At 50.6% G+C, this 24,705-nt stretch overlaps 1 protein-coding gene across 1 annotated transcript in view; it reads right to left on the bottom strand.

Moving 5' to 3' along the window:
* Positions 1–892: 892 nt before the first annotated feature.
* LOC135254071 (receptor-type tyrosine-protein phosphatase S-like) overlaps positions 893–24,705 on the bottom strand; it is a 254,574-nt gene continuing 230,761 nt past the window's right edge. Inside the window, exons 27-36 of the mRNA XM_064334022.1 lie at positions 23,392–23,567; positions 20,600–20,719; positions 18,137–18,291; positions 16,933–17,218; positions 14,949–15,127; positions 14,205–14,331; positions 13,415–13,540; positions 10,519–10,673; positions 6,153–6,288; positions 893–5,447 (exon numbers count right to left, since the gene is read on the bottom strand). Of these exons, the coding sequence (XP_064190092.1) occupies positions 5,379–5,447; positions 6,153–6,288; positions 10,519–10,673; positions 13,415–13,540; positions 14,205–14,331; positions 14,949–15,127; positions 16,933–17,218; positions 18,137–18,291; positions 20,600–20,719; positions 23,392–23,567 (1,529 nt within the window). The 3' untranslated portion in view covers positions 893–5,378. The remainder of the gene's footprint in view (positions 5,448–6,152; positions 6,289–10,518; positions 10,674–13,414; positions 13,541–14,204; positions 14,332–14,948; positions 15,128–16,932; positions 17,219–18,136; positions 18,292–20,599; positions 20,720–23,391; positions 23,568–24,705) is intronic.

The raw sequence follows: 24,705 nt of genomic DNA, 5'->3' as shown, positions 1-24,705 counted from the left end.
CTTCCCTTATATATCAATATTTCTCAGTCACTACTGTGGGTTCAAAGTACATGCTAACGTAGGGTTGGAAAACGGTCAGTTTTAAATTACTTTTTAAATGAGGCTCCACCATGCTATTCCCCTTGCAAATCAGCAGTGAACAATCAGGACTCAATCATGAAAAAGTTATAGAAAAATACAAGAGTATGAACAGGGTATGATAATGGAAAAAAGTGCCTCTGTGTGTGTGTGAAAGAGAGAGAGTTAGTGTTTGTGTGTGCGTGAGAGAGAGGGTTTGTGTGTGTGTGTGCGAATCTGTGTGTGCTGTGAGAGAGTGTTTGTGTGTGTGTGTGTAAATCTGTGAATCTGCTCTTTGAGTTTAGAAAACTACACTTTATTGGTTGTTTGAACTTACGTGCCAGAAAGTCGTCAGTCGATTGAGTGAAATTCATCATCATCATCATCAGCAGGCACTGTGAGACTCAAATAAAGGAACAGTCCCTACTTTCAGACAACCTTTTCTTTAATACAAAGTCAACATATCTACATACACAGTGGTTTTAAACCAGTTATTGTTTCAGTTAGAAGTGACAGTTTGAAAGCAGTAGCGTTTGGCCCTCATACAAAGAAAGACTTTTTTTTTTTTATTTGTGTTATTTTTTTTTTCCACTCCTCATGTTGGCTGTTGTATTTATATATATATATATTTTTAAACTTTTCCCCTCCCCATTTCATATTTCACCCCCCTGAAACGAAAAACAAAAAGGAAAAAAGAAAAAGAAAAAAAGGCTCCACTAGTTTGGCTGCTGTTCTTTAGTTTCGAAGTCTGGCAACTTTCACAATAAGTCACAGAATAACACGTTGAATAAGTTTCCATAGACTCCAGCGGTCTCAGTTTTTTCTGCTTTGTTTGTTATTTGTTTTTTTTTTGTTTTTGTTTTTTTTTTTTCATTTCATTTTTATAGTTTGGTGTGGGTCCTTTTTCGCCAAGTCGAGTCCAAAGGAGGGCTTTTTTTTTTTTTTGTCTTCGGCGTCCCGGGTTCTGATGATGGATGGTACACACAAACCCCCCAGACCTCAGCGGGACCCAGGACAGAAGCAGAGGAAGAGCGATCCTGCATCCCCCTTCTCACCGTCCCAAGCGCCTCTCCCTGTTCTGCTTTGTTGTCCGTTTGATATAACAATTCATTCTGTGTCCCTTAAAAAAAAAAAGCAACATGGCATGTTTCTGTATATTCGTAGAGCTTTCCGACAATGTCATACACACAGAATTCATACGAGACGGGGTAATTTTTTTTTTTGGGGGGGGGGGGGCAGTGGATGGAGGCATGCAACAGCACAGCTCTCTAAGCAAACGTCCGAAAATCGCCGGGTCTCCCGCCTGTTCTCTCTGGCGGTGCACGCACTAAAGATCGCTCCTTGGCTGTTCAGGCACTGGACGCCCAAACGCTTCTCTTTCTTATTCTATTAGAAAAAGTAATTTAAAAAAAAGTTTTTTCTTTGGGGATTGGACTACGTATTTGATGTATTTGATTTTCGAACACAAACCACGCAAAGAAATTAAAAAAAAAAAATACAAAATAAGATCGCCCCAATCGAGGGCCATCCTGACAGGGCACTGTCCTCGAAACGGCTGTTGTCTCCCACGTCTGGGACAGGGTAATAGGGCGGATTGGGAAAACCAGATCTTTTTATCTTAAAAAAAAACAAACAAACAAAACAAAAAAACGAATAAAAAACAGATGTGAGAAGCAGGGGGTGGGCCACACAATGCAGGTGTGTAACCCAGGGAGCTGCAGACCCAGCTGGGATGTCCACGCTGTGCAAGGCTGGCAGTGCTGAGAGATTTTCCCCGGGAACACTGCCCATATTTTAAAAAAAGATAAACCGAATGATGGATTAAAGGAAAAAAAAAAACAGGTAATGAAAAACAGGGACCAGAATTCTGCATAAACGTTGCCAAGGGTAACAGGGCTTCGAAGAACACCAGGAGATTTGCAGTTAGCAGAAGAATTTTTTTTTTTTTTGTATTTTTCATTTTGTTTACAGAAAAGAAAATTAGGGTCAAATTATACAAATACCTATAATATATTTGCTTATTTACATGTATTATATTCTGGACTGTAACTGGTATTTAACAAATGCATGATTAAAACTGTTAGCACAACTAAAATTAACAAAGTGATAAAAAACAATTCCAGAGAGGGAAAGTGGGCAAAAGTCCCTGCACTGTAAACTACTGTAATTTACAGTTTGATTAAATGTGGCAAGTACAGCAGGAATTAATTGGTTATAATCAAATTACGCCCCAAATTCAATGTTTAGTAGACCAGTTAATCTACTACTTTGAAAGTAATACTTTTGCTAATACCATTACTACTATCAATAATAATTAAAAAGCCTTTCTACACCGTGGGCACCAAGTGGTAGCAATTAACGATTGCAGCAATAGCCCTAGGCCAGTACCCTCTCCTCCAAAAGTTATGATTACAAATAAAAATTATTATAAAAAGGATTTTTATTTTGTACATGAGCAATTAAAAGTTCATGAGTGGTAAAAAAAAACAAAAATGAAAACAAGAAAAAAGAAAAAGCGAAATGTATACTAGCGTTCGGGATGATATATATTTATATTCTCAGTTTAAATATAGATGTATGTGTGAGTATATATATATGTATATGCACACATATATACATACACACAGATACGGTATACTTAACATTTCTACAGTGAAAAAATATAATGTCTTTTAACATAATTTGAACAAATAAGCGTTTTCTTTTTCCTGCTAATATTGTGAATAATATCTGTTTTAAGAAAAATAAAATAAAATAACATAAAAACCCAGGAGAAATAAAATGTAAGTCGGGGGAAAACAAACCCATAATCATAGTAATATGACATTTCATAACGTTACAGTAACAATAAGGCTTTCTTTTTTTTTTTTTTTGGAAATAAGAACGACAACACACAGCTCGTTTTACAATTCACTCTGAAGTACTCCCTTCCTTGTTAAGAGTTGGGTGGTGGTGGTGGGGGGGAAGGTGGGTGGGGGGAGTCGTATATTTGGAAGGGGTGGGTCTTTGTCAGGCAAGTGGGCAGTGTGCTGATACCGCCATTCTGTTTCCGTGGCAACCGTGACGCGACGCTACGTTCGTTCTGTCCGTCCTCTCGCGTCTGGAATGGAGAGGGTTGTTTCGCGGAGTGCAAGTGAAGTCGTGTTGAAGGGGCTTTTCCTTTTTTTTTATTACACCAGGCCCACGGCTGGGTCCCGAACCGCTTCAGTCAATGGCATTCACAAAAGAATGACCATTGGGAGAGGGAGGCAGGGTCAGTCCCAGCAGCGGGAACGAGGGTAAAAGACCACGCCCCTACACCTCGTCCTCCTGATTCGAACCCCCCCCCCCCCCCCCCCCCCCCCCATTCTGGGTCCTGGGAACAGATGCTGGGAAAAGGGGGGGTGGGGGTGGGGAAGGGGTATGGAGTGCTGTTCTAGGGAGGTCCCTAGCTGTGGAGATGCTTTGTGAAATGGAACTTGCACGTGCGCAGCTGTGACTGGAGCGCCCCTCGCCCTCCCTCCCATTCCAATGCTGGACGGGAGAGGCATTACACCGTACGCTACCGAGCTTTGAATATGTACGACCCAATAGGACAGTAATAACCGAGGGGGTGGGGGTGGGGGGGGGGGGTCGCACTTTCCTAAGCCGAGCTCAAACCGCCATTTTGTATCACAGGATCACACGAGACCGTCGTTCCCTGTACCGCTGCTACACAGCTTCAGTACAGCTCACACAACACAAGCAGCATGTTTGGTAATCGGCAGTAACCAACACAATAAAAATAATAATCATAATAAGAAGAATAATAATAATAATAAAAATGCAAAAAATTCAAATGGGCACATGGGTAAAATGTTAGTGAAGGATGTTGGGCATCACTGAGTAAACTGGGATAACCAAGGAAAAGACCTTCTTGAACCTTTTCTTTCTTCACAATGCTTCCTTCCTGACCAATCGCTGAAGGAGTAGACGCCCCCCCCCACCCCCACACCCCACCCCCCCACACCAGCAGGACGTCACGTCGAAGAGAAACACTGCGAGCCGCTTTGGTGCCCGTCACAGAAGAGTGAGAGAAGGGAACGGACGCGGTCGGCGAAGGTTTCTCCGGCCCTTTCTGACGCGTCGGAACGACGAACGGAGTCGAGCCGCTCGCTCGCACTCGACCGTCGGCTAACGAACGACAACCGAGACCCATCCGAGCCGAGCGTCCAAACGCAACGAAGGGCCTCCAAAAAGAACCCCCCCCCCACCCCCCACCCCGCGCTGCAGAACAATCGAAACCCGGCTCCCCCGAGTCCATCGCGCTCCTCTTCTCCGCCAAAACGCCGCCATTTTCTCCGCCGATGCCAACAGTCGGGCCGCTTCCCTCGCTTTTTTTTTTACGAGCTGGAGTCCGGGGGGGTGGGGCTACAGCGAACACGCCCTTTTTCCAGTCCGGTACCGGCTCGAGTTTCGGGAAAAGAGGGACACTTTCAGGGTGGCTGAGGGTGAAACTGAGAGGGGGGGGGGGGGATGCCAAGACAACGCTTTTTAAAAAAAATCTTCGTATCGTTTCTCTCGCTCTTCTCCCTCCGATGTGGTTTTTGTTTGAGCGCGGGCCGGTTCACGTACAGAAGAAACAGCAGAGCTTTTGGGGACGAACCCATCGCCTTGCGCCGACCAACATTTGGGCTCTAAATTCATGGCGACACTTCACCCCAACACCCCTATACGCAAAATCGGAAAACCCACCTCCAATCTAAAATGGTACATCCCAATCCTTTTTCATTCACTTATAATTTAAAAAAAAATCACAATCCGTGTTAATATGTATCGGTTATATTCTATTAATTAGTTTTTTTGAAGGGGGGGGATGGTGTCAAAATGTATCTCTCTGTCATTAGGTTGCTCTGCCCGATTTGTTTTCCTTCACTTGCTGTATACGTACGTTGCAGTGTTTTTCACATACTCAGTTTTGTATTAGATGTTTACAAAATATTTATAATGTCCTCCACCACGTTTGAACACTTGAGGTAAGGTTAGCAGTCCGACACTTAGATTGTTCCCCACCCCCACAGCACGAGCCTCCGTTTTGGTTCCTGCTCTCTTGTAGTTCCTGAGCGAGGGGTTTAGGCGTTTTTTTGTGATGGATTCTCTTCAAAAAAAAAAAAAAACCTTCCCTCGCTGCCTTCGAAGTCCAAATACGATGGCGTTTACTCGATTTTATATTTAAGTTGGCTTTGATTTCATGATTTTACTGATTTTTTTTTTTCTGTTGTCATCATTCACAATTTTCAAGCAAGTTTCTATGGCTCAGAAGACTGTCGAGGGGACGGCAGGGCGGGGGACACGATGGCTTTTTACGTTGCATAGTGGTCAAAACTCCCCAGGTAATCCAAGCCTGCCTGGTAGCAAAACTGGTATTCGTCCTGTACGGAGAAAAAAAACATAAAAAGAGTTAAGCACTTCTTACACATAAGCACTCCTAGACACACATAGACCGACAGATCGACAGACACACACACACACACACACACATACACATACAGACAGACAAACACAGACAGACACATGTACGCACAGACAGACACACACACACACACAAACACAGACAGATAGACAAACACAGACACACACACAAACAGACGGACACACGCACACACACAGACAGATAGACAGACAAACACAGACACACACACACACAAACAGACGGACACACGCACACACGCACACACACACACACACAGACACACACGCACACACACACTCACACACACACACAGACACACACACACACACACAGACACACTCACACACTCACACACACACACAGACAGACACAGACTCACACACACACACACAGACAGACAGACAGACAGACACACACTCACACACACACAGACAGACAGACAGACACACACACAGACAGACACACACACACACACACACACAGACACACACACACACACACACACACTCACACACACGCACACACACACTCACACCCACACACACACACACACACACCCACACACACACTCACACTCACACACACATACACACACACACACTCACACCCACACACACACACACACACACTCACGCACACGCACACACACACACACTCCGCTCACCTCGGTCTGCACCATGGCGGGTCTCTGGGTTCGCAGCATCTTGACGGTCTGGAAGATGTCGACCACGCCCTCGTAGCGCATGCGCTCCAGCACGATGCTGAGGGTGATGAAGACTCCGGTCCGGCCCACGCCCGCACTGCAACACACAGGGACTGGCGTCAGCTGACCCTACCCATAATGCTTTGTGAGGGTTTTTACATGGATTTCAGTGTTCAGTGTGACACAGAACAGAGGGACCTGGAGAGCAAACACACACACACACACTCTCTCTCTTCTCCTCTCACTTGCCCCAGTCAGAAGAACAGTGTCACCATGACAACCTGCCCACCAATCACATTGGCCCACCTGCCCCCCCCCATGCAGCCCACCTTCCTGCCTCAGAGGCCTGTAATGTGAGGCTTTAAACTGGGTCTAAAACCATAACCCCCCCGACCCCCCCACCCCGCCCAGAACACTGCCCAGGGTCCATAACCCCCACCACACCCCCCACTGGCCTGGTTCCTCAGTGGGGGGGAGCACATCCCATTTCCACTGAGCCCCGTGCACAACTTTGCTCCCGAAATAGGGCTTGCCTTCGCCCTGATCCCCCAACACCACGGTCCCCACTCCGTAAGCCTCTTCCAGTGTGACATTACCCCCCCCACACCCCCCTTCACCAACGAGACCGTAATCAAACTGACAACAGATTTATAATCCCCCCCCATGATAGTTTTGAAATGCTTGAATATGGGGAGGAAGGGGGGGGGGGGGCATAATAGTGACAGTTACACAATGACAACCCCTCCCCTCCCAAGCAGGGAATAAAACAGTCTTAAGTATTTTAGATTTTTTTTTTTACATCTTGAAATAGGACACCCATTTCAGAACCGGCAGCGAAATGAACCAATGGAAAGCTTAGCAGTACCGGCTCCAGCTCAAAGATGACAGCAGTTACTGACACATAACATAAAGTACAGTGGTTATTTTTTCCATTTTCAAAAATAAATGTGAAGAAGTGGGGGTGGGGTGGGATGGGGGGATAATTTGTGTCCTGATGTAAAAACTTCGGAGTGACTATATGGCGGAAGGGACAGTCAGAAGTCCTCCTGGTGGGCCCTCCCCTTCCCACAATCCCCTTCTCCTCCTCTAAATCCCCCCCCCCAGTTCTATGCTGCGAGTCGGTCACGGCCAATCACACGCCTCTCAGACTCCATCGCAGCGCTTCAAACAGAGAGGCTTTCAAATCCGACAGCCCTGGATCTGCGGTGAATGGAAAGGCTTACGCTCCCATTCACCGAAGGTAATCAGGCAATTAATAACAAAACCATATGGCTCTATTAGATAGGGATACTGAGGGGGGGAACGGCTGAGGGAGGGAGGGAGGGAGGGAGAGAGTGAGAGAGAGAGAGACAGAGAGAGGGAGAGACTTCTGAATTCCATTTATTATTAATGATAAAAAAAGATACCCACAAACCACCTATATTGACAGACACAAAAAAACAATAGAGAAATAGAGAGGGAGAGAGAGGGGGAGGGAGAGATAGACAGAGGGAGAGAGAGAGAGTGGGAAACACAGAAAGACAGGGAAAGAGAAAGGGAGGGAGAGGTAGACCATGCATGCATACATGATTACACACTGACAAAGCAGGGAACTGCTTGACAGGCAGGATGGTGATTGGCTGAGGGGAAAGGGGGGAGGACCTGCTGCAGGAGGAAGTTCTCACAGGTACAGCACGATAAACTGGTGCCAGTCTGACTGACGGACAGACTGACCGATGACCCGACGTTAGCCCTCTCTCCCCCACCCATCCCGTCCGAAGCTGACTACGTAATCAATCCCACAATGCACTGGTACAGCCGTGTCACGCGCCGGGCCCGATACCCCAGCGGTAACGCGGTAACATCCTAAACGTGGAGGAGGGTGAGAAACAAGGTGCTGGGGTACGTCGCCCAGCTCCCCTGGCATCGCCTGTGCCTGTGCCAGGCCCCGCCTGTGTAACACCCATCGCCTGTGCCAGGCCCCACCTGTGTAACACCCATCGCCTGTGCCAGGCCCCACCTGTGTAACACCCATCGCCTGTGCCAGGCCCCACCTGTGTAACACCCATCGCCTGTGCCAGGCCCCACCTGTGTAACACCCATCGCCTGTGCCAGGCCCCGCCTGTGCCAGGCCCCACCTGTGTAACACCCATCGCCTGTGCCAGGCCCCACCTGTGTAACACCCATCGCCTGTGCCAGGCCCCACCTGTGTAACACCCATCGCCTGTGCCAGGCCCCACCTGTGTAACACCCATTGCCTGTGCCAGGCCCCACCTGTGTAACACCCATCGCCTGTGCCAGGCCCCACCTGTGTAACACCCATTGCCTGTGCCAGGCCCCACCTGTGTAACACCCATCGCCTGTGCCAGGCCCCACCTGTGTAACACCCATCGCCTGTGCCAGGCCCCACCTGTGTAACACCCATCGCCTGTGCCAGGCCCCACCTGTGTAACACCCATCGCCTGTGCCAGGCCCCACCTGTGTAACACCCATCGCCTGTGCCAGGCCCCACCTGTGTAACACCCATCGCCTGTGCCAGGCCCCACCTGTGTAACACCCATCGCCTGTGCCAGGCCCCGCCTGTGCCAGGCCCCACCTGTGTAACACCCATCGCCTGTGCCAGGCCCCACCTGTGTAACACCCATCGCCTGTGCCAGGCCCCACCTGTGTAACACCCATCGCCTGTGCCAGGCCCCACCTGTGTAACACCCATTGCCTGTGCCAGGCCCCACCTGTGTAACACCCATCGCCTGTGCCAGGCCCCACCTGTGTAACACCCATTGCCTGTGCCAGGCCCCACCTGTGTAACACCCATCGCCTGTGCCAGGCCCCACCTGTGTAACACCCATCGCCTGTGCCAGGCCCCACCTGTGTAACACCCATTGCCTGTGCCAGGCCCCACCTGTGTAACACCCATCGCCTGTGCCAGGCCCCACCTGTGTAACACCCATCGCCTGTGCCAGGCCCCACCTGTGTAACACCCATCGCCTGTGCCAGGCCCCACCTGTGTAACACCCATCGCCTGTGCCAGGCCCCACCTGTGTAACACCCATCGCTGGTCTCAATGCGCTCTTTTTTCGTTTTTTTTTTTTACGTATTGGCTTTTGATTGACAGGCGTGCCGGCTGGAGCGCATCAGGAGAGCACGCTGAGCCCCTGGCGCGGAGGAGGGGCAGCTCGGTTACCGTCGTTAGGTGAGGCGACGGCAGCGTGCATCATGGCGGGGGGGCAGTCATTACGCCGTTTAAAGGGGGGGGGCTGGGGTCTTTGATAACGAGCGCGGCGGGAGCCCCATAATCCCGTTAACCGTTGCCGTGAGTCGGTCCGCGGGCGCCACACTGTCGCCGAGACAGTCGCCTGGAGGCCGCCGGGGACAGGGGGCTTATGGGTAAACGTGACCGTCACCGAGGGCCGGCCAAAAAACTACCCCCTCAGAACCGGGGGGCGCGGTCGGTGATAAACCCCCCAAACGGACTCGTCCCACGAGAGCAGTTCCGTGCGTCTAGATCTCGCGTTTAAGATTTGGGGAAAACTGTCACACACGGCGACCCCTCCACCGCTTGGTGTTTTTTTTTTTTCTTCCTTGCATTCACTCACAGAATGGATACTGTAGCGCACACGCGATGTGCATGTGAGCGGAGCCGCGGCTGTCAATCAATCGCACAGCCCTGGGAATATTTTTTGTCAATTTGCAACAGGTTACCAAGCAGGGCAAGGAAAGAGAGAAACAGAAAATAAACAAAAAATAATAATTCTGCCCTATAAAAGGTGATGGGCCCATCCTGATGCAGGCAGTGCTCACCTGCAGTGTACACTAATGCCTCCCCCCCCACCCCCCCGGCTGCAGGTAGTGCTCACCTGCAGTGTACACTAATGCCTCCCCCTGCTGCAGGTAGTGCTCACCTGCAGTGTACATAATGCCCCCCTGCAGGTAGTGCTCACCTGCAGTGTACAGTAATGCCCCCCCCCTGCTGCAGGTAGTGCTCACCTGCAGTGTACACTAATGCCTCCCCCCTGCTGCAGGTAGTGCTCACCTGCAGTGTACACTAATGCCCCCCCCGCCACAGGTAGTGCTCACCTGCAGTGTACACTAATGCCCCCCCCCCCCCGCTGCAGGTAGTGCTCACCTGCAGTGTACACTAATGCTCCCCCCGCCACAGGTAGTGCTCACCTGCAGTGTACAGTAATGCCCCCCCCTGCTGCAGGTAGTGCTCACCTGCAGTGTACAGTAATGCCCCCCGCTGCAGGTAGTGCTCACCTGTACTGTACAGTAATGCCCCCCCCCGCTGCAGGTAGTGCTCACCTGCAGTGTACAGTAATGCCCCCCCCCCGCTGCAGGTAGTGCTCACCTGCAGTGTACACTGATGGGCCCGTCCTGCCCAAACTGCTCCTTGGTTTTGTGCACCTGGCCGATGAAGTCGATGAAGCCCTCCCCGGATTTCGGGACGCCCTGCTCCGGCCAATCGGTGAACTGGAACTGCCGTACCGTCCTGGACTGCCCGTCCTGCGGGAGAAGGGAGGGAGGCGTCAGCGCCGCTCGGCCAAAACCGGCTCACACCCCCTGCCAGTCCAAACACCCCGCCCCCCCCACGCTACCAAACCAAAACTCCCAGGCCCCAGGGCTAATGCTACGCTGAAGCCTGCTTAATTCAGGAAATTATTTCAATGTTCAATTCATGAATTAGTGAGAAAAAAATGCCCATAATGTTCTACAGGGGGCTTTTTCCCAATCGATCTGGGGCCTGTACCACCACAAAGCAGGATTATTGAGCTAGCTGCTGAGTAAAATCCCAAGACGGCTCTTTCTACTTCAGTCCACGTTCCAGATTCGGGAGGGGTTCCGGGTTTTTACTCAGCCAGCCAAACTCAGTAATCCTGCTTTTGGAAAGAGGGCCCTGATTTCCTGAACCGAATCTGAAATTGAAACGCTGTCCAGGACCCCAGATCACCAGGGTCAAAGCCGCCCCGCAGCGACAGTTCACACACGCAAACTGCGCGTGTCTCCATGTCCCAGGGCCTCCACATTCCCCATCGCCGCTCCACAGCCCCTGGGTCGAACCTCGGCCTGTTCTGAGCCTGCACACTGCACTACACAGCAGTTAAATGTGCTGTCTGCGTGTCATTTATAGGGTAACAAACGAAAAAGGACACAGTTGAGGAGTATCCCATCATGCACCTGCGCCGCTGCACGTCTTGAGCGGTGTTCCTCCTGTTCCTTTTCTCCCATTTTGTCCCAGTTTTTAATCTGTTGGTTTTTTTTTTTTCTTCGTTTTACCAGAATAACTCTCCGTCGAGGGAAATCGATAGCGCGCGTGCCGTGACAAGCGTCTTCTTTTTGGAGACGTCCGTTAAATGGAATAATCGATGGGACACGCCGGCCTTCGAGTGCCGCGTCGCCGAGCCTGACGGATGGGTCGACCCGCCGGGGGGAAGCCGCCAAATTCGGGGGGTGGGGGGGGGGTAAGGTAGAAGAACCACAGAAACCAATACTTGCATCATCCAGAGTCTTACCCTGTTGCTTCGCCTGTTGCCTCATTTGTCCCCCCTGATGTCTCCATCCCCACAATGCACCTGATCAAACCAGCACAGTCTAGGGCAGGGCTTCCCAACCCTGTTCCTGCAGGTCTCCGTCCTGCTCGTATCTGTGGGCTGATACTGTTGGGGGGGGGGGGGGTCCGGTTCTTTTTCCCTCCCCACAGAAGTGAGAGTCGCCCCCCCCCGCTCTCGGAATTCTGAGCGTGAGAGAGCGAGTTCCACGGAGGTAAACGCGGCGCGCGGTTTATGGGATGTGTTTCTGCTTCCTTCCTGTCTGCAGTCATCCGCCCCCCCACACACTGTCCCCACATACACTGTTTACCCGTTCAGTCGCGTGTGCAGCCACCCAAAAAGCATTTCCCCTGCTAACCTTCTAATGAAGAATGAAACAAAAAAACAACATAAAGAAGCCGCTGCTCGCGCCCCCCCCCCCCAAAAAAAACAGGAAATGACCGAGAGGCAGCTCCTGTGTGGGCTTTCTGTAATTAAAACATGAAGGTTGAACATGCCCTAGCTCTTACTCAAAGTGGCGCCCCCCTCCCACATCCTGCATACCCCCCCCAGCTTACACCAGTCACCTCTGATTAAAGTTGCCTTTCATTTTCCAGGAAGAGGAACGTGTGCAACACAACCTGATTACCCAAGTGGGGCCGCTTTGATGGTTCAATCACAATTAGGCACAGCTCAGAATGAACACACCCTGGGCTGTTTACCTTTCTGACAAGCACGCGCACGCACACACACATACGCAAAGCACACAAGCACACACACACACACACACACACACACAAACACACACATACGCAAGCATGCACACATGCACACACACACATTCACACACACACACACACACACAAACACACACACACGCACACACACACACATACACACAAACACATTTTCTTTGTTAAATGTGGCAGTTTAAACTGAACAGAGCCTGAGCTATTTACCTTTCTAGCTGAACACACAAAAACACGCACACGCACACACACTCACACACACGCACACACACATTTTAATTCCTTTATTTAAGACCATGGATCAGAAACACAATCAGGGCCCCCGAAATTTCTCAAAGTCAGGGGCGTCTCACAGCCTCACGCGAATGTCCACACGCACGTCAAACAGCTTCCGCACAGATTGCGAAACTGATTCGGTAATAAGGAATTGATTAAAGGGCCCGTGCGCAAACACGCGTCTGTTTGCTAGCGGCTCGGGAAGGATTCGAGCAAGCGGCCAGCCGGCCTCGTCTGAGGGGATGATGTAATGGTTGGCGCTCCATCGCCACGGAAACGCTGTTGCCACGGACACAGACGGCGGTCCGACCGAGCGCCCGGCGGCCGGCGCGGCTCGGATGAAAGAGGAAAGAAACGCAGAAACCAGCTCGTTCTCGCGGTCTCTGCATTTCCGGCTTCTTCAGAAACGCGTCTTCGGTAAACAGAACCGCGTCCAAACACATACCTTCAGAAACGTAAACTGTTTAGATTCCGGTAAAATAAAAAATAAAAAACACTCCCTCTAGATCCCTGGGAAAGTAGGTGTAGATAATGGATGGATGGATGGATGGATGAAGATGGAGCGTGTTTCGGGTAAAGCATGCGTCCCCCGGTGTGAGGACAGGTGCTTGGCAGACGGGACGAGGATGATGACGGGCTGAGGAAGATGAAGGGGCCCTAAGATGGCCGGGGGGGTCAGAGAGGCGGTACTCACTCTGGCGTCGGTGACCTTGAACTCCCTCAGGATGTACTGGGGCATGTTGTACTCCGCCATGGGGTCCACCACGAAATACTGGTACCGGGCGGAGCGCTCCGCAGGCCAATACTGGTGACACTTTTCCTGCAGTCACACACACGGACACACACACACAAGCACACACACACACACACACGGACACACACACACACACAAACACAAAGAAACACACAGCAGGGTCAGTTGGATCCACGGAAGCGTGGCTGCATTAGGTCACTGTAGCAGCAGGCGTGGGTAAGACACGCGATTTCACATGCAGTTTAGCATCTTGTCCAGGTTCACACCATCTCCCACAGCAGGGCACAGAGGGTAACAGCGGGAAATCAGCCCGCCTGTAACCACGGCAACGGCAATGGTAGTAGAGGGGGGGGGGGGCAGGCATATAGAGGAGAGGGTGGGCAGGCACACAGGAGGGAGGGGCAGAAGGGGAGGGGTAGATACAGAGGGGCTAAGGGTGGGGAGCAGGTACAGAGGATTGTGGGGTTCGAGGGGGTAAGGGTGGGGTAGATGCAGAGGAGGAGGGAGGGGGCAGGTACAGGGAGGTAAGACTGAAGTAGGGTGTAGACAGAGAGGATAGGGGAGGGGGGACAGGTACAGGGGGTATGATTAGGTGTGCCGAGGCCGGGGGAGGTACGGGGGTATGATTGACACAGAGGATTGGGGAGGAGGGGACAGGTACAGGGAGGTAAGACTGAAGTAGGGTGTAGATAGAGAGGATTGGGGGCTGGTGGGGTCCTGACTGGCTCACCCTGCCCATCTCCCTCAGCTTGGTGAGCATGACCACGATGGTGGAGTTGTTCTCCCACAGCATCCTCCAGAAGTCCTCCGTGGTCTCGGCCAGCGGGCCCTGCGTGGCCATGTAGGCCTTCTGCTGCCTGTGGGGGCGGAGACACACGCGCTCGTTAGCCAATCAGGGCCCAGGACACCAGTGTGTGGCAGCTGGATCTGCACAAAAAGGCTGTGTGTGTCCGTTAGTGCACACATGCATACACACTCACACACACACTCTCACACGCACACACACACACACTCACCACCTCACACACCAAACACACACACAGCACAAACACACACACATCGCAACACACAACACACACACACACACATCCAACACCAACACACACAAGCACACACCACACACACATCACACCAACAAACACACACACAGCACACACACTCCACATCACAACACACACACACCACAAGCACACACACCGCAAGCACTGACCCGTCAAACTGCTATAGACACATCACCCCTCCACCCCTGATTGCACAGCACACGCGCCACGCACACGGCCACATTACACAGCGTCTCTTGAACTACACACAAGGCACTTGGCCACAACACCACTTGCTCTACATACACACCCCACTCGTAACGCATACACATCACACTCACTCACTCACACACACACACAAGCACACGCATAAACACACAAACACACACACACTCACACTCACTCACACGCACACACACGCCGCGGCAGGTCACCTGTATCCGTCGATGAAGCTGGCGTTGATGTAGTCGGACCCCTCCAGCCCCCTGATTGGCTGCAGGCACACGCGGGTGGCCTCGTACGGCATGATGTTGACCAGGCGGTTCTTGAACTTGTTGCAGGGCAGGTTGGCGCTGATGAACCGCGACGTGTGGGCCTTGGAGTTGGCCAGCCGCTGCCGTGGAAACAGACAGGGGGCGTTAGCGAGTCGCTAACGGAACACCAGAGCCAGGACGAGACGAGACGAGCGGGAAGAATGAAAATGAGCTCCGGTGCTTTTTTCGCTGGGGTACCAGGGGACAGCGACGATGAATATAAACAAAATCAGTCGTACAAGTTTCAGCATGTAGCCCCCGTCAAAAAGTCTTCTGACTTCGCCATATGCCAGAAAGCACTGCCTTTATTCTTTTTTTTTTTTTTTAACAACAACAAATGACTACTTTCTTCTCTAAAAACAGAGAAGGGACACACACAGTAATAATGCCTGTTGGATTGTACAAATTATGCATCACATTTTTCTTCGGGCGAAAAAAGAAAAGTGAAGAACCGAAACTGTTAGAAGTATAGTTGGGAAACAGTCTGATGATGTGTGTCACATCCTGAGAGAGACTTTCTGCACTTGGACTGAACCCCATATATTCAAAGACCTCAAATTGCGTGTCACATAACACAATTTCTCATTGTGTCATGGAGCACACTTACGTAACACAACCCCCGCTTACATAACACACGCTTGTGTCATCCTTAACAGCATTCCAACCCTCGCTTATGAATGATTTATAGAGATGTAATAACATGCCAAGGAAGGCATTTACAGGACAGGCATATTCATGAGTGCTTTAGAACAGAAAACGTGTGCACAGCAACATTACGGAAAATGCGACACGATAATCTCACCCATTTTTAATGCTCGTTATGACCAATTTAATCTATTTCAACTCCTAATCTGCAGTGAACACGACTGTTACAATGTACAGCTGACGGCTCGGTGCTCGTTAGGGGAACTGTACAGTGTTGTCTCGTTAGATTGTGCACCCCCTCTCCCCCTCCCCTCCCCCCCTCCTCTACCCTGCACCCCCTCTCCCCCTCTACCCTTCCCACAATGCAACGGTGCGAAGGTCGACATTTAGAGCCTGTGCCCATCCATTAACATCACTTAGCTCATGTCTATCGGGGTCAGGTGACCGAGCGGCTCGGCGCCGGGGCGACCGTCGCCGTGCCGACCGGCGGCTGCCCCGAGACGATGACTAACTCTGACGGCCGCGCCCGGCCGGCCCGCTCGTTTTTATTTATTTAATTTTTGGCGCCGGCGCCAGGCGGGACACCAAAACGAGACGCGTGCACTCTCAGGAATAAAGGTGAGGTGCATTTTTATCGTTTTAGGATGAAATTTCCCAAATCTAACCCTGATAGGTACAATAATGTTCTATTTTTGATGCCAGTAAGTACCTTTTACAAGCAAAAAAAAAAGGTATACATGAATTATTAAACCCATGGTTAGAGATACAATTTTATGTACCTAAGGGTGCCACCTAAGGTGCTTTTTTAACCTTTCCTATGAGTGTAGTGATGGGGGTAAGTAGTAGTATTATTAGCAGTAGTAGTAGCAGTAGTATTATTATTATTAGCAGGAGTAGCTGCATTAGCAGTGGTAGTAAACAGCAGTATTTCTACAAACAGCAGTAGTATCATTTGCAGCAGTAGTAGTATTATTATTAGCAGAATTATTATTATTATTAATAACAGGAATAGCTGTATTAGCAGTCGTAGTAAACAGCAGTATTTCTACAAACAGCAGTAGTATTATTATTTGCAGTAGTTGTATTAGCAGCAGTAGTAGTATTCTTATTTGCAGTAGTAGTATTATTATCAGTAGTAGCTGTATTAGCAGCAGTAGTAGTACCAGCAGTATTATCAGTAGCAGCAGCAGTATTATGATGACACATTACCCAGCATGCCCCTCGGCGGCGGCGGCCGTACCTTGAACTCCAGCTCCATGCCGGTGACGTGCTCGCCGCTCTCCACCTGCGCCAGCTTCTGGATGTAGGAGTAGAGGCTGCGGGCGGCCACCTCGGTGTTGCCGCAGGCGACGGCCTCCAGCAGCGCGTCGTGGATGAAGCTGTACTGGTCCTCCGTCTGCACCATGTAGTTGCGCTGCGAGCGCATCAGCGTCACGTGGCCGTAGATGTCCACCGTCTTCTCGTGCTTGATGCGCTCCAGCATGGCGTCGATCACGATGAAGCAGCCGGTGCGGCCCACGCCCGCGCTGAGGGACCAATGGGTGAGTTAAGTGCTGCCCCCGCACTGGTGCCTTATGGGACATGTAGTTTAACCGTACTCAATGTCGCCATGCCGAGTTTCATTACATACATAGGTCTGTGCAGCAATAAGGAGCAGATTTAATGGCTGAGTTACGTGCCACCCCAGTGGCTTATGGGACATGTAGTTTAACCGTACTCAATGTCGCGATGCCGAGTTTCATTACATACATAGGTCTGTGCAGCACTAAGGAGCAGATTTAATGGCTGAGTTACGTGCCACCCCAGTGGCTTATGGGACATGTAGTTTAACCGTACTCAATGTCGCGATGCCGAGTTTCATTACATACATAGGTCTGTGCAGCACTAAGGAGCAGATTTAATGGCTGAGTTACGTGCCACCCCAGTGGCTTATGGGACATGTAGTTTAGCTGCAACTAATGTCATAAGACAGAGTTCCATTACATGCAGAGGACTACGCTACACTAAGGAGCAGAACTAATGGACCAGCTACATGCCCCTGTGCCTTATGGGATATGTAGTTAACATGCATAATGAGATAACACTGAGCTCCATTAAATACAATTGATTGTATTGTGCTGTGCTGAGATGGTAGTGGATAATCACAGGCTCACTTGACACAGCCCACTGTGAATTATGGGATATGTAGTTACCTGTATGTAAACCACATTACATATGGCGACCTGCAGTATACAGTGAAGTGATTGGTTCTGTCCCGTAGTATGCTGTGAAATGATTGGTTCTGGTCCCCAGAATGCTGCAAAGCCATTGGTTCTGACCTACAGTATGCTGCAAAGCCATTGACTGACCCGCAGTACGCTGCAAGGTGATTGGTTCTGACCCACAGTACGCTGCAAAGCGATTGGCTCAGACCTGCAGTACGCTGCAAAGCGATTGGCTCTGACCTGCAGTGCGCGATGATGGGGCCGGCGTCGGGGGGGTTGCAGGTCTTCACCCTCCGCAGGAAGGCCAGGAACGGGGTGGGGTACTCCGGCACGCCGTGGTCGGGCCACGCGGTGAACTGGAACTGCCGCACCTCCCGCTTCTCGCTCGAGCCATTCTGCGTTTGGGGTAGAAACAGAGAAAAGGGGGCGGGGCGGGGGGTGGTTACCACAGCAACATCACAGGGGACATGAGAAGAGAGCAGCTAAACACACACGCAAATTAACTCACACATTAACACTATATATACACTCAATATCAACTCATACAATAACTTTAGATGTTAACTCGTACACTCAGCATTAACTCCCACACTGAAAATTAAATCACGCATGAACATTGGATATGAACTCAGTAAAAACTAACAGAGAGTGTCTATGCCTCTCTCTACACGAGAAACGGAAAATAAATAAAAAATGAACAAATAAAAACAAATCACACAGCCCTGCCCTCTAATTCTCCTGTCTTTCTGGAAGCTCTTTAAAGGATGTTTTCGCATTTGAATGCAGCGTTACCGCTTCCCTGACACAGTTGTTCCTGAATAAATGAATAAATAAACTACGTAATTAAATGAAAACTGACCTAGTTTGTTTTTTTTTTTGTTTTGGACACACTCACATCACTGACTTCTGCAGTAGAGCTGCATTTCACAGTAACCGGTGAGCGGCTGGCTTTTTAAAAAAAAAAGTTGTGTTTGTACACGTTTATCACTGCAGGATATGCACATGTCTGGATGCTTTTTCTTTGGCTTGTGGTGCCTCTGCCTGGGGGTATGTGTGTGTGTGTGTGTGTGTGTGTGTGTGTGTGTGTGTGTGTGTGTGTGTGGTGTGTGTGTGTGTGTGTGTTTGTGAGCATTTGCATTTATTGTGAGTTGACTCACTGCTACCTGTAAACTCAATGGAATCATATGAAATGATTTCACTGGTGGAACGGGGGACAAAAGGGACAATGGAACCTGATGACATCACAGTTGATTCCCTGAGAGAAGAGCCAGCCTCAATTCAGTGAGAGAGAGAGAGAAAAAGAGAGAGAGAGAGAGACAGAGTGAGAGAGGAGGAGGGGGGGGAGAGAGAGAGGGAGAGAAAGGGAGAGATATAGAGGGAAAAAAGAGACTGAAAGAAAGAGTGACAGGGAAATATAGAGGGAATGAGAGATTAAACCTTGGATATGAAATATGAGAATGAGGGAAAGAGAGAGAACAAAGCTAGTGGCTAACAGATACAGAACAGATATGGAGATAAAAGACTGAGATAGCGAAAGAGAGAGCAAAAAGAGACAGAAAGTGACAGAGAGATATAGAGGGAAAGAGAGATGAAACCACAGATATGAGATATGAGAAAGGGAAAGAACAAAGTGTAGCTAGAACAGATACAGAACAGATACACAGATGAGAGATCGAGAGAGAGAGAGAGAGAGAGAGAGTGCTGATGGAAAAGGGAGGAGAAAAGCAGGAGAAAGTAGGGGAGTAAAATGGAAGACAGAAAGCTGTGAATACCAGGCCTATAAAGGAAGAGGAGCCGTCAGCACCCCTCAGTGAAATCCACACCCCAACATCTCTCCCTCTCTCTCACGGCACCCTGATTTACTGGGGTCAGCACCAGGACCTGAACTTAACGCAGTCCTGTGCGTTAAGGCATCTCAACACAGAGGGGCTGGATTCTGCCTCTATTTCTCTCCTTCTCTCCTCCATCTGTCCTCCACTCTACCTTCTCTCCTCTCCTCCTCTCCTTCTTTTCTCTCCTCCTCCTCTCGTCCTCCCTTCCTCCTCTCCTCCTCTCTTCCTTCTCTCCTCTCCTCCTCTCTCCTCCTCCTTCTCTCCTCGTCTCTTCCTCTCTCGTCCTCGCCTCCTTCTCTCCACTCCTACTTCTTGCCTCTTCCTCTCCTCCTTCTCTCCTCCTTTCTTCCTTCTCTCCTCTCCTCTTCTCTCCTCCTTCTCTCCTCTCCCCTCCTCTCCTTCTCTCCTCGGGTCATTTTTGCTAGACTGCTACGCAAAGGCAGCAATTACGAATGTAATGCCACCCCCCCCTCCCCCCCGTAGCTGAGTGCTTGATTTCTTGTTGGCGGAGGAACATTAAAAGATGACGGATTAAAAAAAGGGAGGAGAGACAGGAAGGAAGAGAGAAAAAAGAAAAAAACTATATGGAGAAAGAGAGAGAGAGCGAGAGACAGACCATTGTAAAGAGGTTCCTCTCCTTGCCTAACCCTCACATATTTGGTTTCGTTTTGTTTGTTGTTGTTGGCTGCGTTTGTGCGCTGTCCTCATAGCAGGCTCGCGTGGGGCCTGTAGTCTCCTTGGAGACCTGGGAGTGGAAAATGTCTCCCCCTGCAGGTCTCCAAGGGGATATGCAGCCCCTGGGTGTGAGGCAACACTGCTACAATACAAGCACTCGCCCAGTGTCCACAGACAGGGGGCGCCAACAGCCTACCTTGTGCAGGGAGAAGGTGCGAACGCAGAAGGTGGCCAACTCTATGGTGTCCAGCAGGGTCACCTGGGTCATCCCATAGGTCTCTGTGCCACGACTGGGCCAGTACTGGTCACACTTAATCTGCAGAAACACATACACATACACACACACACACACACACAGACAGATACACACACACACACACAACAACACCACACACACACAACAGATACACACACACAACACACACACAACAACACACACAGACAGATACACACACACACACACAGACACACACACACAGACATACACACACAGACAGATACACATACACACACACACACACACACACACACACACCACACACACACAGACATCACACACAGACAGATACAACAACACACACACACACACACACAGCAATACACACACACACACAGCACACACACACACACACACACACACGACAACACACCGGACAGATAACATCACCACACAACAAGACATACACAGACGAACCATAAACAAAACCACCCATACACAGGCAGACAAGAATGATGTGACCAGTCTTCTCTGATACAACTCCCAAAATAAAATTCCCCTCCCAGCCACCTGGGGGTGCTGTCTCCCAGCCAGCGGCAGCATAAAAACCTATCCGTGGGCTTGCCTCCCATTCGTCAAATACCCCCAGGAGAACAGGTAGTGCTCCCCCTCACTTCCAGGTGTCAAGTCAGACAGCGGGGTGTGTAAGAGCAAAGTGAAAAGCACAAGAGAGCTGTGATCATAAAAAAAACGCTCTCTCATCCTTGAGTGACAGCTGTCAGTCAAGCCGGGGGAGAACGCTTTCCTTCCAGCGAGGCGGGGGCCCTGAGGAGCCCCAGAAGATCGCGGTTCATTCGATGCGGGGGTGGTGTGTGTCCTGCCCCCCCGCCCCCCGTCCCCCGATGACAGGTACGGGCGCAGTATAAAGCGGGCGCGGGTTTTAACGCTTTCCTGTCCCTCAGTTTAAGGGCCGGCCCGGTCGGTCACCCGGATCGCCTGCGACAGGGTCTTAATGCGCTCACCGCGGCCTCTAACCGCCAAACCCCCGCAGGTCTGCACGCACCGAGAGAAAGACACGGGTACGAGGCGGGGGGAGGACCTGAGGCGAACGCTGGGGGGGGGGGGTGGTTGGGGGTTGACCTGTCTGCGTGCCCAAGGCCCGCGGGCGAGTCAGCGACACCAGAGCAGAGACGACCGGTTTATACACACTGAGCTCGGCTGAATTCTGCTCATCTCTCCTTCCCTCTCCCTCTCCCTCTCTCCCGCTCCCTCCCTCTCCCTCTCTCCCGCTCCCTCCCTCTCCATCCCTCTCTCCCCCTCTCTCCCTCCCTCTCCCTCTCTCCCGCTCCCTCCCTCTCTCCCTCCCTCTCCTCCCTCCCTCTCCTCCCTCTCCTCCTCTCCCCTCTCCCTCCCTCTCCTCCCCTCCCCCTCTCCCTCCTCTCTACCTCCCTCTCTCTCTCCCTCTGTCCCTCCCTCTCTCCCTCCCCTCTCTCCTCCCTCTCCCTCCCTCTCCTCCCCTCTCCCTCCCTCTCCATCCCCCTCTCCCTCCTCTCCTCCTCTCTCCCTCTCCCCCTCTCCCTCTTCTCTCTCTCCCTCCCTCTCCCTCTTCCCTCCCTCTCTCCCTCTCTCTCTCTCTCTAACAGCCCTTCAGGAGGAGTAATGTCTGTTTGCGCGGCGCGTCAGCCCCACTCAGCTCAACGCCGCCCCCGTTTCATTTATCAAAGCTTTATTCGGCTCGGAGACGCGCCGACGCTCCGCTGCCCCGCCGAGGAGCGGGGTACGAGTCCGGGGCCGTGAGCGAGGCTACCCGCACGATCGCCACGGAAACAGAAACCACGGAAACTCAGCGCCGGCGAAGGACACCAGCCAGAGACACCGGCCAAGCCGGTACACAGATCCGCCAGAAAAAAAAACAACAAAGAATTTCTCGCTTTTTTTTTTGTACATAACACAAGTCCCTTGGATAAGAAAAAGAGAAATGTTGTAGCGGAAATATTTTCAAAAAACATTACTTATTTAATTTTTATTGAATGTGCCTTGTAGCGTAGGTTTCAGCACAGCTGAATATAGAATTAAGACCAGGGACTTCGATCCCCTACAGAGGACAAAAATGAATTGCCTGGTCTTAGGAGGATATTTCATGGTTAGTAACGACATAGACCTGGGCCAAGTATGTATTCGAAATGTGTGTCATGTTTTTATTTGACAGCGCTCCTGCAGATCCCTGAGAATCTCTGACAGAACTGACAGAATGCTGGCAAAGACATTTCCTTCTTTTTTTTAAAAAACTGCAGGAATGTTTCACCAGAGTCTTCAAGGCTTATAGAGAGTATATAAAAAAAAAGCATTTGACCTGGGTCAAATCACACAATCTGTGGTCCCGATTTTTTTCTTCTGAATGACGCCATCACATAACAAAGCCCCCCCATGACATCTTCCCCCACCTCTCTAGGAAATGAAAGACACGTAAAAAAAACTGCCAAATGAACTGAAAGAGCTCTGGAGACAAGGCCAGCGGTTCTACGGTATACGCATTCAGGTTAGGTCTGAATAGCGTTCACTGTGTAAACTAAACTGTGTTCCTGGCTAGAAACAGCTGTGCAAAATAAGTATTGTACCTTACTGAACCTGTGTTTAGCAGTTGTCCGTGACCATGAAATGCACTTTTTTGTACGTCGCTTTGGATAAAAGCGTCTGCCAAATAAATGTAATGTAATGTAATGTATTTTTTTTGGGCATGCGCGCGTACGCGGCGTCCGCGGCGTCCTCACCCGCGACTTCTCCTCCAGCCGCGTCATCATCACCACGGTGGCGGCCCTCTGCTCCCACACCATGCGCCAGAAGTCGCCGAAGGTCTCGGGCAGCGGGCCCTGCGTGGCGATGTAGGCGTTCTGCTTGCGGTAGCCGTCGATGTAGTTGGCGTTGATGTAGTCGCTGCCCGTGATGCCTGGGGGGGGGGACGAAAAAAGGGACAGTCGCGTTGTGGCGTTGGGTCGGTTGGGTTGCGCACCTGTGACTCGGATCACGTGACCAAACAGCTGTCAGGTCACCTGAGGTTTTCGGCAGGAGCGTAGAGGGTGAGAACCTAAACCTGTAAACAATGCATTCACAGTGTTTTTTGAACCCTTCGAGGTGTGAAATCACAAGTATGCGATTAGAGTGCACTGAACTGAGCATTCTAATGCTGATGTCACAATAGCGGCTGGTAACTTCACAGGCATTCTTTTTTTTATTTTCATGGTAACTGAATGCAATGGAGTTCTAGAACACGGACTTGGAATTCTAGAACATCGAATCATTCCCAGAAAGCCTACTCTCCAAAGGTTTGACCCATGAATGTCCACAACGGTGCAAGTGTGACTATACACCCTTGAGAAATAACTAGAGCGTGATTGGTTCCCTGAGCAGGGGACTGTCGGTCTTTAGTGGGCTAACCTCAGTGGGCTAACCGTGTCTCTTGTGGAAGGCACTTCTGGGAAGCCTGCAGCAGACCTAACCCTATTCCCTAAGACAGCGCCTAATCAGACGCACAGAACACGTAGAGGGGGGTGTCACTCCGACCGCACACGACTGTAATTTGTGGAGATATGCGCACGCATGCATTGTGTACTTTCCACGGGCGTTCTCGCTAAAAGCAATTATGCAAATGACGACAGCTGTGAAATATCTGTTTAAATATTGTCTCTGATATTAAAAGCTTGTCTTGCGAGCGTGTGGCGAGAACACAGAGAGGTAAGCGGGAAAACAGACTGGCGGGGCGACTCGCTCCGGAACACGGAACGCCACGCTCGGAAAATTCAGAGCACGATTCCGACTTCGGCACAGAACGGCGTGTGTGTGTGCGTGTGACTGCGTGTGTGTGTGCGTGTGTGACTGCGTGTGTGTGAGCGTGTGTGACTGCGTGTGTGTGTGTGTGTGTGTGTGTGTGACTGCGTGTGTGTGACTGCGTGTGTGTGTGTGTGTGACTGCGTGTGTGTGTGTGCGTGTGACTGCTTGTGTGTGTGCGACTGCGTGTGTGTGTGTGACTGCGTGTGTGTGTGTGAGTGTGTGTGTGACTGCGTGTGTGTGTGTGTGTGTGAGTGTGT

This window comes from Anguilla rostrata, chromosome 4, assembly GCF_018555375.3.
Source record: "Anguilla rostrata isolate EN2019 chromosome 4, ASM1855537v3, whole genome shotgun sequence".
In the NCBI taxonomy this organism is placed as follows: Eukaryota; Metazoa; Chordata; class Actinopteri; order Anguilliformes; family Anguillidae; genus Anguilla; species Anguilla rostrata.
The sequence above is the reverse complement of the archived record's forward strand: the minus strand, read 5'-3'. Positions and strand labels throughout refer to the sequence as shown.